At 42.6% G+C, this 12,101-nt stretch overlaps 1 protein-coding gene across 3 annotated transcripts in view; it reads left to right on the top strand.

The window, feature by feature from the left end:
* The first annotated feature begins 1,954 nt into the window (after positions 1–1,954).
* Positions 1,955–12,101, top strand: part of LOC137268672 (uncharacterized) — a 28,059-nt gene continuing 17,912 nt past the window's right edge. Inside the window, exons 1-2 of one of the 3 annotated variants that reach the window (XM_067803261.1) lie at positions 1,955–2,061; positions 4,060–4,180. In XM_067803261.1, coding sequence (XP_067659362.1) covers positions 2,008–2,061; positions 4,060–4,180 — 175 coding nt within the window. In that variant the 5' untranslated portion in view covers positions 1,955–2,007. Of the gene's footprint in view, positions 2,062–3,168; positions 3,232–4,059; positions 4,181–11,419; positions 11,606–12,101 lie in introns of those variants that run through there. The other 2 variants (XM_067803262.1, XM_067803263.1) reach the window with 2 other exon arrangements.

Below are 12,101 nucleotides of genomic sequence, written 5' to 3'. Positions count from 1 at the left end.
GGTTTGATATTTTGAGACGCATGGATTAAATTGAGGAAGTGAACAGACCTAAAATAAGGTGCATTACACCGATGCCGTAGATAAGCCATCAAGACAAGACAAGCCACGGTCAGTAAATGATCCATCTGATATCCAGCATGATTCAGGTTGAGGAAACCTACCGAGGAGGCACACAATTGGCCAAATGAGATATTAAAGGGCGTTTTGCCTACTTTTCTTTAGTCCGATTGGGTTATTATGATGATATTTATTAAATATATTGATGTGGTCCATTTCCGCACAAGGATACATCATCCAAGTTTTTTTTTGAAAATTTTGAGAAAGTATAGATTTTGCTAACTGAATATAAGTCTGTAATAGTTTTGACGAGTTTCACTTAATGGCATAGATATTCAGTTTTAGTCAAAAGGAAAATCTATGCACAAATGTGTTCCTAAAGAAATTCATGTCTAAGATCTATGAAATCATTTCGTGTGGAAATTAAAAGTCTGTGTATTAATTCGAAAAATGATGAAATAATGATGAAATATAGCCCGATCGGCCTACAGAAAAATGGGCAGAAGGGTCAAGAACATCCCGTTCGGTCTGTTACAGCTCGATTGGTAGGTTTCCCCAATGATTCTGTGTGACGCCAGTATCTGCTGGGGTGGATCCCAGGGTTCTGAAAACAGGCAGGTCAGTGCAGGTATTGTGTGTATTGGAGAGCGTGATGTGAGTGCGCACTGCTGGCCAGAGTATGTCTGTAAGCCAGAGTGTTGTTTTTTAAAGCGATGTTAGCGCTTTGGTGACCTTAACGTAATACCATAACAAGGGCGGTGGGGTAGCCTAGTGGTTAAAGCATTCGCTCATCACGCCAAAGACCCGGGTTCTACTCCCCACATGGGCAAAATGTGTGAAGACCATTTCTGGTTTCACCGTGCCGTGGTATTGCTGACATATTGCTAAAAGCGGCGTAAAAACAAACTCACTCTATCACCCATACGTTAACATAGACTTTGGCAGTCATAGCACAACGGTTTTTTTGTATCACGGTATCCTTTTCAAAAAGTGACACAACCAAGACTTCGGTTAACGGGAAACACATGCTCGTCCATTCATGATAGCAAGTATGCATAACTGTGAGAATTGTAAAGAAGTCGATCTGGTATTTAATTCGGAGACTGTGCTTGATATAAGTGTGAATTTGAGGAATGTTTCTTCCCAGTCAAAAGAAACTTATGACAACGTTCATCTCTCAAAAGTCCCATGTGTCTGTTGCGTTCCAATGTGATTCTGGATTTGTTGGCACCACATCCTGAAAGGCGATTATACTTGTCGTAAGAGGCGACTAATCGGGTGGTCTGGTTCACTGACTTAGTTAACATATGTCATCGGTTCCGAATTGCGCAGATCGATGCTCATCTTGTTGATCACTGGATTGTCTGGTCCAGACTCGATTATTTTTTACAGACAGCCTCCATATAGTTGGAATATTGCTGAGTGCGGCGTAAAACTCAACTCACTCACTCACTCGTGAGTCTCTATTAATAACGGAGAACGAGAGAATAAACCGCAGGTGTGATAAGAACAATAACACCATTCATAAACAAATGGAACATTCAGACAGACGTGGGAGAACTGCTGGGCTCACTTGCAGAAAGCGATCTTAGCGCTACAATGACTGTAACTCCCATTCTCCAAAATAGGCTTAAGATAGTCGTAGCGCTAAGATCGCTTTGAGCATGTGGGCCCAGGTACACACGTGTTCTGGGCATCGCAAGTTTTGTATCACAGCGTTGGCTCATCACTTTGAATAATCAGGTTCCAGGTATATAGGTACAATGTGAAAAACTTAATTGTGGTGTCTCCTCCTCAGGATATTGCTGGACTATTGCTGTTAGCGGTGTAAAATCGAACTCGATCACGATATCATTACACACGATATACAACATATTGTTCCTCTGACCTGCATATCAACATTAAGATAGGCTGACAAGGTTAGTGTCACATTGAAAAATGGGTGTGTGAATGGAGACAGCACTGCCCCCCGACATGGACAAGAACGACTTTCATGCTGATCAGGTACCACGTGTCCGGTAGGCGAGAGCGGTCTGTATGTAAATCAGGCGGTCGTTGGATTATTTCAGTGACTTTTGCATTAGCATTAAATTTCAAATTTATTCATTCATTCGCTTCTGCATATATGTCACGTCAGTGACTTTCATAAGGAGTTGCTTCATATATTTATATCTATATATATTGGAACCCTGCAAATCCGATCCCCTCGTCTGACTATTTACCCTCCCGCATGCAACGTTGGGTATCACGTGATACGTGTTAATTCACTCGTGTCATTAAAGATTCAAATCACAAATAAAAAATAGCAGGATTCATGTATCTGTTTATGTAGTCCTTTGAAATGTTATTCAGAATTTCAGTAAATATTGTTTACATATTTTGAGAAAGTTTTCGATTAATCATCGATATCATTTTTTTTTTCTGAAATGGAGCTATTTTCAGGTTTGTCTCGCTGTCCTTAAATTCGCATGAATTCCCCGAAGGGACAAGAAACAGCTTTTAACAGCGAAATACATAACAAAGTTCATGCATTTCACTATATTTAGTTAAAGCGTCTCGCTGAAAACGTGGGTCCGATTCCCCACGGCGATGCAATATGTGTGAATCCCATTTCTGGTGTACCCCCACCGTGATATTGCTGGAATAGTGCTCAAATCGGCGTAAAGCCATACTCACTAATTCATTATTTGCTCTCTGAAAAAAGCGTGCAAGTGGTTCGGGTGCCCGGAGATTCGTTTATCCGGACATTATTTGAAGAAGCGCAGTTGTCCGGTTAAACAAGGTTCGGTTGTATAGTCCGTGTAACATTTATCATTAAGGAAGTACGGGAAAAGAACAGTTTCGCCAAGGGCAAATCCACATTGTTGATTGTCGCAGATGACAGTGTCTCAAGTCAATACAAATATGTATCTCCGTGTTTTGCTAACCTTGTGGTGACCTGTATTTATTTTTGTTTCAACTCGAGCGATTTGGATAAAAAAAATTATTGCAGCTCTTCACCCCAAAACTGACATTGAAATACGGGGTTTTATGACATATCCTGAGTTTGCAAATGTCATAAAGACGGGTTTTTACGACTTTTCTGAGTTTGCAAATGTCATAAAGGACAGACAAGTTCCTCGCGTGTCACGACGTAGTTAGGACATGGAGTTGACGGACGCAGGTGACACAGCAGTAAGTGACAAAGTTTTGATAAGAGGATCGCAGATAACAAGCGAGAGTGATAGGCAGTAATCTCAATTTGTTGGAGAAGACTGGTGATCAACAAAAGGACTTTGTTTTCCTGACTGTACTTACCCTTAGAAGTAATTGTTGGCTGGCACGGTTTTGAGGTTGAGTGTAATTTAGTGTCAACTGTCACGATGTTACGGGGTGACATTTATGGGGGATATTATGTATGTGTGTTCTGTGCACTTGCTGCTGCGTTGTCAAGCCAGGATATAAATTTCATTGCATACACATACTCAGTATAATATATTTCCACGTTAAGTGTGTTATTATTCACCATACCAAATTTCTTGATAATTAGGAGGTAGTGCGGGGGCCTTGTGGTTGCTGCGTTTAATCGTGACGCTGAGGACCCGGGTTTCATCCCCACAGTGGGTACATGGTGTGAAACCCATTTCTGGTGTCCCACGCTGTGATATTGCTGGTATGGTGTTGAAAGTGGCGTAAAATCAATCATAATAACACATAATAACAATAATGTTACCTTTCAAAACAACAGAGTGACTGAATACGATGAGCATTATGAAAAGTTCGGCCGTTCGATTTCTAGTTTTGAGTCTCCATCTGACTGAGACAAAGGAGAGGCGATGTTAAAGTGAACCTCGTTCATGAGGGCGATGGAACAGCTGCGTGAAGCCATATTCACTTTCGGGCACAAAGCTTTGTTTGACGGACGAGGATCTATTTTAGAACTGCAAGTTTTGCGGGGCAAACTCCGTCTAAGCTTTATATACCTTTATTGACCTTAATCGATTTACTCATGCTTGTTCACAGGAAACGGAAGAAATTGAAGAAAACTTCCTTCTGGGAAGGATTGCGGGAAGAGAAATAGACGGTCGGGGCGTTGTCATCCGGGTAACTGAGGTAGCGCCCACCAACAGCAGCATTTATGACGGTAAGTCTGATGTTACTCTGTGGGGGCATCCGTATTTTTCTTTTTCTAATTGTATCCATTAATATTTTGGTAACATATTTAATAAATTTAAAAATGTAGATGACTTAGCAACTCAGTTCAGTCTTTACATTAATCCACGGTGTTCACCTAGATTTCTGTATGGGTGTGCACGGTAAGAGACCTTTTTTGGACACATCTGTGTAAATTTCCACACCTAAAGGGAAAACAAATGTGTACACATTTCAGTATTTCACATGGGAACGAACTTTCGGGCTGGAGATGGCATGGGAAACCCAGAAAAAGATACGGACTGCCTAATGACAAGTGCCACTCACGTCTGTCAGGAGACGTTCACTGTTAGAGGTGGCGTTGGTGTAGCCTTGTGGTTAAGGAGTTCATTGTCCTTCTATATACTTCAACTGGTTTTCTTGCTTATTGTCCAAATTGAAATTGCTTCAAAGGTTTCTCAGATGCAAATATAATATATTTTCCACGTCACTTAAGACAGGTTGAAAATGAACTTCCATGAAACAGAGGGCGTTGAGGCAGCCTAGTGGTTAAAGCATTCGTCACACCAGAGACCCGGGTTCGATTTCCCACATGGGTACAAGATGTGACGCCCATTTCTGGTGTCCGACCCCGTCATGTTGCTGGAACTTTGCTAAAAGCGGCGTGAACCTAAGCTAACTCACTCACAAGTGTTGAGAAATCACTCTCTGGGGTTTGACCCCTGTGATCTGTGACAAGAAGCCGATGCTTGTCGTGATCAGATCCTTTATTTTCTTATTTTCATCGCAGCAATATTCCACCTATACTACCCATCAAATGTTTAGACTCACTCATGTAAATGTACCCACTTCCTTCTGTCAGTTGTTGCAAAATATTCTGTTCTGTCTAAAGGTACTGTTTACACATGAACTAATGCATTGTATTCGTAACGTTGAAAAGTTTATAGGTATTAATTCTGTAAACTGCAACTTCTGTTAATTGGCCAACTCTTAATGAAACTTTACTCAAAAACACAACTGTTCAAATGCGCGATATTTGCAAATGCCTTTAAGCAGTATGGTGCACTATCCTCGCACAATTCATCTGTATAAGGTTTGCAGTTGCAGTTGGTTCCCCAAGGGGATGGAGAAATTCATTTTCGCTGAGATTATAGATATATGAGTAACCTATCGGGCTTACACGAAAAAAGCTTGCTACGCGCGTGCCGTTGCATCCTCGATATCTCCAGGGTATACGTTCCGATAAGTCTCCACTATACCCTGGACGCATCTACGGCTGTGCCAGATAAATTTATTACCTCCCTTGACTGTCTTTTGATCCAATCAGGTGTCTACGCTGGGAAGTTGAGCGAACCAATCACAACTCACTTTCGTTTTTTGAATTATCTAACCGATTATACTTGGCAACAGAAACAATGCAGAGGTTATCTGGAAGAGGTAGAAGGAGTTCTTGCATATGTTGTTTTAAAGTTTCGGACCTGTCAATTTGTTTGTATGATTTCCCTAAAATCTGAGTCGCACTGCGACCGCTACCTTTGTTGACACTGGCAAGCTCGGTTATGATGGCGGCCTAGCTGATTGGCTACTGTGAGAAGGCGGAGCCAGCCAAGGGAGGTAATAAATTTATCGGGCAGAGCCGTAGATTCGTCCAGGGTATAGTGGAGACTTATCGGAACGTATACCCTGGAGATATCGAGGATGGTGCCGTTGATGCATATCCTAGTATAGCATATACGCGAACGACCTTGAACATACAGCCTGGTGACTGATACCAAGAACATCGATCTTTGCGACATTTTCGTGTAAGAGTAGGTGTGAAAACTTTAGATTCAGATAGTGTTTTGTTTAGATAGTTTTGAGGGCTTTTTAGCAACAGTCATGTGTAAGCCCAGGCTATTTTATAATGGTAACTACGTCCCTGGGTCAGCGAGCCTGAACACTCTTCAGCAACAGTCATGTGTAAGCCCAGGCGTTTTTATAATGGTAGCTGCGTCCCTGGGTCAGCGAGTCTGAACACTTTTTAGCAACAGCCATGTGTAAGCCCAGGCTTTTTTATAATGGTAGCTGCGTCCCTGGGTCAGCGACCCTGAACACTTTTTAGCAACAGCCATATGTAAGCCCAGGCTTTTTTTTTTATAATGGTAGCTGCGTCCCTGGGTCAGCGAGTCTGAACATCCGATCCTGCTGGTTGATTACCTGTTACATCCGCACCGTCGTTAAAATGACGACATTATACGAAACTGAACAAGTATTTAGCTACAAATAATTTATACCCAGCTTCTGAAACAACAACAACAAGTTGAATCGCAATTTCCATCCTTTCTCCAAGCCCTGTTTGTAATGTTAAAAGATTAAATGAAGGCGGCATTGGTTGCCTCAGGTTTCATTTTCTGGAGAAATGTGAAGGAGTTGTTTGCTGAGCTCACCAGTACCCCGCCTTGATATTGGTGGAATATTGCGAAAGCTGTGTTAGACTAAACTCACTCACTCACTCACTGTTACAGATAGATCAGCTCACTCACTGAGCAATACTTGAATAACAGAAATACATTGTACAGGCCCACTTGTGTTGTCAAGGGAAGTTTTACAATCTTGATATCTTTTACTAAAATACTGCCAGTACGGATATACTTTTATTTTCTACATAGTAATATGAAAGAATGAGGTGACCCTTGAATGTTTCCGGTGTAGTTTTTCACAATCGAAATCGGCAACATTTCTACAGCGGCTTGTAAGGTGAGCAGCCTCTGCTATACAGGCTGCACTTGCGTTAAGACATAATTAAGTCATTCATCTTATTCAGGGATCGACTTCGACCTCTCAATCCCATTTAACAAACATGTCAGACATATATGAGGTAGAATTTAGGTCAGTGATTTATGTCGCTGACCTAGCTTCATGCTGTTTGACTGTCAACTTGAAATGCCTTGATAATAAAACAAACGCTCAGAATAAACGCTATGCTGTGACACTGTGTATATAACTTACAATGTCATTCACCACACAAATGTTGCATTCTGCTTGCTCTGAGACATTGCAATTATACTTGACTTATCGCAATTTCACTGATTTGCAGGGGCCCGCTTGCACAGAGTGAACTTAAATAGCGCTACGACTATGTTGGAGAATGGGAGTGTCAGTCCGCTTTGTGCCAGCGAGCCCAGGTTGCGTGTTGACATAAAGTCAGATTATGACCGTTCATGTGCCCTGCATGTTCTTCTGTCGATGTCACCTACTTTCAGATTTTAGAGTCTTCAATAAATCATATCATCTATCCCATTTTGGGTGTCCTCAACGGTGACATAGCAAAAAGCGGCATGAAACGTGCATGTCGATCTCCTATAGTAGTTTTCCCGTGTATGACGATCTCCAACATGCCTGGTATCTCCTGTAGTATTTAAACCGTGAATGGCGATCTCCTGTAGTAGTTATACCATGCATGGCGATCTCCTGTAGTAGTTATAGTAGTATAGTTGTTCCGTTCATAACGATTTCCTGTAGTGGTTATACCAAGCATAGCCATCTCCTATAGACGTTTTACCATACATGACGATCTCCTGTAATAGTTATACCGTGCATGGCCATCTCCTGTAGTACTTATACCATGGTGGCGATCTCCTGTAGTAGTTATACTATGTATGGCCATCTTCTTTAGTAGTTATACCATGCATGGCGATATCACGTAGTACAATGTAGTTATACCGTGCATGGCCATCTCCTGTAGTACTTATACCATGCATGGCGATCTCCTGTAGTAGTTATACTATGTATGGCGATCTCCTGTAGTAGTTATACCATGCATGGCCATCTTCTTTAGTAGTTATACCATGCATGGCTATATCACGTAGTACAATGTAGTTATACCGTGCATGGCCATCTCCTGTAGTACTTATACCGTGCATGGCAATCTCCTCTAGTATTTATACAGTGCATGACGATCTCCTGCAGTATTTATATCGCGCATGGCGATCTTCTGTAGTAGTACTTACATGGTGCATGGTGATCTCCTGAAGTGTTTACACCGTGCATGACGTTCTCCCGTAGTAGTCGTTATGGCACTCATGGCGATCTCATGAAGTACTTTTACCATGCATGGCGATCTCCTGTTGTAGTTAAACCGTGCATGGATATCTCCTGTAGCATTTATATCGTGCATGACGTTCTCCTGTAGTAGTTATACCGTGCATGGCGATCTCCTGTAGTATTTACACCATGCATGGCCATCTCCTGCAGTAGTTGTACCGTGCACGACGATCTGTAGTAGTTATACCATGCATGACCATCTCCTGTAGTAGTTACATACCTTGCATGACGATCTGTAGTAGTTATACCGTGCATGGCCATCTCCTGTAGTAGTTATACCATGAGTTATACCGTGCATGGCGATCCCCTGTAGTAGTTATACCACGCATGACGATCTCCTTTAGTAGTTATACCATGCATGGCCATCCCCTGCAGTAGTTGTACCGTGCATGACGATCTGTAGTAGATATACCACGCATGGCGATCTCCTGTAGTAGTTATACCATGCACGGCGATCTCCTATAGACGTTTTACCATACATCACGATCTCCTGTAGACGTTTTACCATACACGACGATCCCCTGTAGTAGATATGCCACACTTGACGATCTCCTGTAGTAGTTGTTATGGGACGAATGGCGATCTTCTGTAGTAGTTATACCATGCATGACGATCTCCTTTAGTAGTTATACCATGCATGGCCATCCCCTGCAGTAGTTGTACCGTGCGTGACGATCTGTAGTAGTTATACCACGCATGGCGATCTGCTGTAGTAGTTATACCATGCATGGCGATCTCCTATAGACGTTTTACCATACATCACGATCTCCTGTAGACGTTTTACCATACATGACGATCCCTTGTAGTAGATATGCCACACTTGACGATCTCCTGTAGTAGTTGTTATGGCACGAATGGCGATCTTCTGTAGTAGTTAATCCGTGCATGACGATCTGTTGTAGTTATACCATGCATGACCATCTCCTGTAGTAGTTACATACCTTGCATGACGGTCTGTAGTAGTTATACCGTGCATGGCCATCTCCTGTAGTAGTTATACCATGAGTTATACCGTGCATGGCGATCCCCTGTAGTAGTTATACCACGCATGACGATCTCCTTTAGTAGTTATACCATGCATGGCCATCCCCTGCAGTAGTTGTACCGTGCATGACGATCTGTTGTAGTTATACCATGCATGACCATCTCCTGTAGTAGTTACATACCTTGCATGACGATCTCCTTTAGTAGTTACACCATGCATGGCCATCTCCTGCAGTAGTTGTACCGTGCACGACGATCTGTTGTAGTTATACCATGCATGACCATCTCCTGTAGTAGTTATACCATGAGTTATACCGTGCATGGCGATCCCCTGTAGTAGTTATACCACGCATGACGATCTCCTTTAGTAGTTATACCATGCATGGCCATCCCCTGCAGTAGTTGTACCGTGCATGACGATCTGTAGTAGATATACCACGCATGGCGATCTCCTGTAGTAGTTATACCATGCACGGCGATCTCCTATAGACGTTTTACCATACATCACGATCTCCTGTAGACGTTTTACCATACACGACGATCCCCTGTAGTAGATATGCCACACTTGACGATCTCCTGTAGTAGTTGTTATGGGACGAATGGCGATCTTCTGTAGTAGTTATACCATGCATGACGATCTCCTTTAGTAGTTATACCATGCATGGCCATCCCCTGCAGTAGTTGTACCGTGCGTGACGATCTGTAGTAGTTATACCACGCATGGCGATCTGCTGTAGTAGTTATACCATGCATGGCGATCTCCTATAGACGTTTTACCATACATCACGATCTCCTGTAGACGTTTTACCATACATGACGATCCCTTGTAGTAGATATGCCACACTTGACGATCTCCTGTAGTAGTTGTTATGGCACGAATGGCGATCTTCTGTAGTAGTTAATCCGTGCATGACGATCTCCTGTAGTAGTTATACCATCTCCGGTAGTATTTATATTATATTATGCATGACGATCTGTAGTAGCTATATCGTGCATGACAATCTCCTCTAGTATTTATACAGTGCATGACGATCTCCTGCAGTATTTATATCGCGCATGGCGATCTTCTGTAGTGTTTACACCGTGCATGACGTTCTCCGGTAGTAGTCGTTATGGCACTCGTGGCGATCTCATGAAGTACTTTTACCATGCATGGCGATCTCCTGTTGTAGTTAAACCGTGCATGGATATCTCCTGTAGCATTTATATCGTGCATGGCGATCTCCTGTAGTATTTATACCGTGCATGGCGATCTCCTGTTGTTGTTATACCGTGCATGAATATCTCCTGTAGCATTTATACCGTGCATGGCGATCTCCTGTAGTATTTATACCGTGCACGACGATCTCCTGTAGTAGTTATGCCATGCACGGCTATAGCCCGGTGGTGAAAGTGTCCGTTCGACAAGCCGAAGGCCCGGGTTCGATTCCCAACATGTGTAAAACTCGCTAACTCCAAGGATTGTTACCACACAAGTGCTAGTGCAGTGGTTTGATTTGGTGACCTTCCGTGGCTGATATTGTGAACATATTCTGTTGGTGTTTTGGGTTGTAGTGTGCCTGCTTTTTTAGCGTCACCAATGCCCCCTTTGTATGCTGAGAATGCGCAAACACTTGGTGTTGAATAAGATTGGCAACAAGAACATCTCCGTGTACTGAACTGGGACAGAATATCACAGCGTTTCGTCAGTCGTGTTGTTGAAGGTGAATAATATATGTACATTAAGGTCAGCATATATGCTGAACAGGAAAAGAAACGCAATTTTCGGAAAAAGCCAGAGTTGTGGGTTTTATTTTGCTGTTCAGTATATATTGTCAGGGGGAAAAGGAAGGGGAAGGCGTCAGAAAACCAGTCCATCACTTATTAACGCGACGCACAACATGACGGTCTGATGTATCCCATAGATCCTTTTTCACATTTGTTGCTTCGTTATTTGTATCAAAAGTCAATTACGAACAATCCTATATACTTTCTGTTAAATATTATTAACCTATACAGTCACAGGGCACCGTGGATAGTCCCTCTGCGGGTCTCGTGATGCCCGAAACATGGATGAATAATGTATACCACAATGAACTAATAAATACCATACATGCCATTAACAACAACTGGAGCTATTCTCCCTTTTCATCGCGGATGTTTAAATTATCCACCACGGGGCCCCATTGTCAAACTCACCTGCCCTGATGAGGGATAAATAAAGCCGCAAATGAGCGCGTTCAAACCGACCAGCGCTCAGCTGTTGCAGACTACTCGGAGCGGCGAGCATGAACATTGACGTGCATGGAACCATTACTGCTAAAGAATCAGCATTGGGGCGACACGGGGGACAATGCATCTCAAGGATCAGGTAGTAAATATGAGGGTGAATTTCGCTATAAGTTCGGACTGTTGGGCGGATAAAGGCCATATGACCCTGTTCCGTGCCGAGCCGTGAAGGAAATCAATGTAATGATGTAAACAATGCTTCGCTCTCGCATATAGACACTAGCTCGTGCAACAGGTGCTCGGTCTACTTTGGGGTGTGCTCTCCGGAGCCGCTTCACAAGCAGTGGACGTGTTGTTGTCACTGATGTGCGATAAATCTCCGAAAACGAAAACACATTTCAAAATGTAAACAAGTCCCAGTGAATGGGGAGAAGAAAAACGTGTTGCCTGTTGGAAAGATTTCCGCCCGTACCCTTCTCTGTTTACATAGCATATTTCCACCTTCCCCGGTGTAATATTCAAATACTGAAATAAGACATTATAAGTTCATTTGATTGTTTTTTTAAAACATCTGTTCTAGTTTATGCATGGTTCACCGCATGAGACAGTGTGTGAGACAGATAGTCACATGGTTGTAA

This window comes from Haliotis asinina, chromosome 16, assembly GCF_037392515.1.
Source record: "Haliotis asinina isolate JCU_RB_2024 chromosome 16, JCU_Hal_asi_v2, whole genome shotgun sequence".
Lineage (NCBI taxonomy): Eukaryota > Metazoa > Mollusca > Gastropoda > Lepetellida > Haliotidae > Haliotis > Haliotis asinina.
The sequence above is the reverse complement of the archived record's forward strand: the minus strand, read 5'-3'. Positions and strand labels throughout refer to the sequence as shown.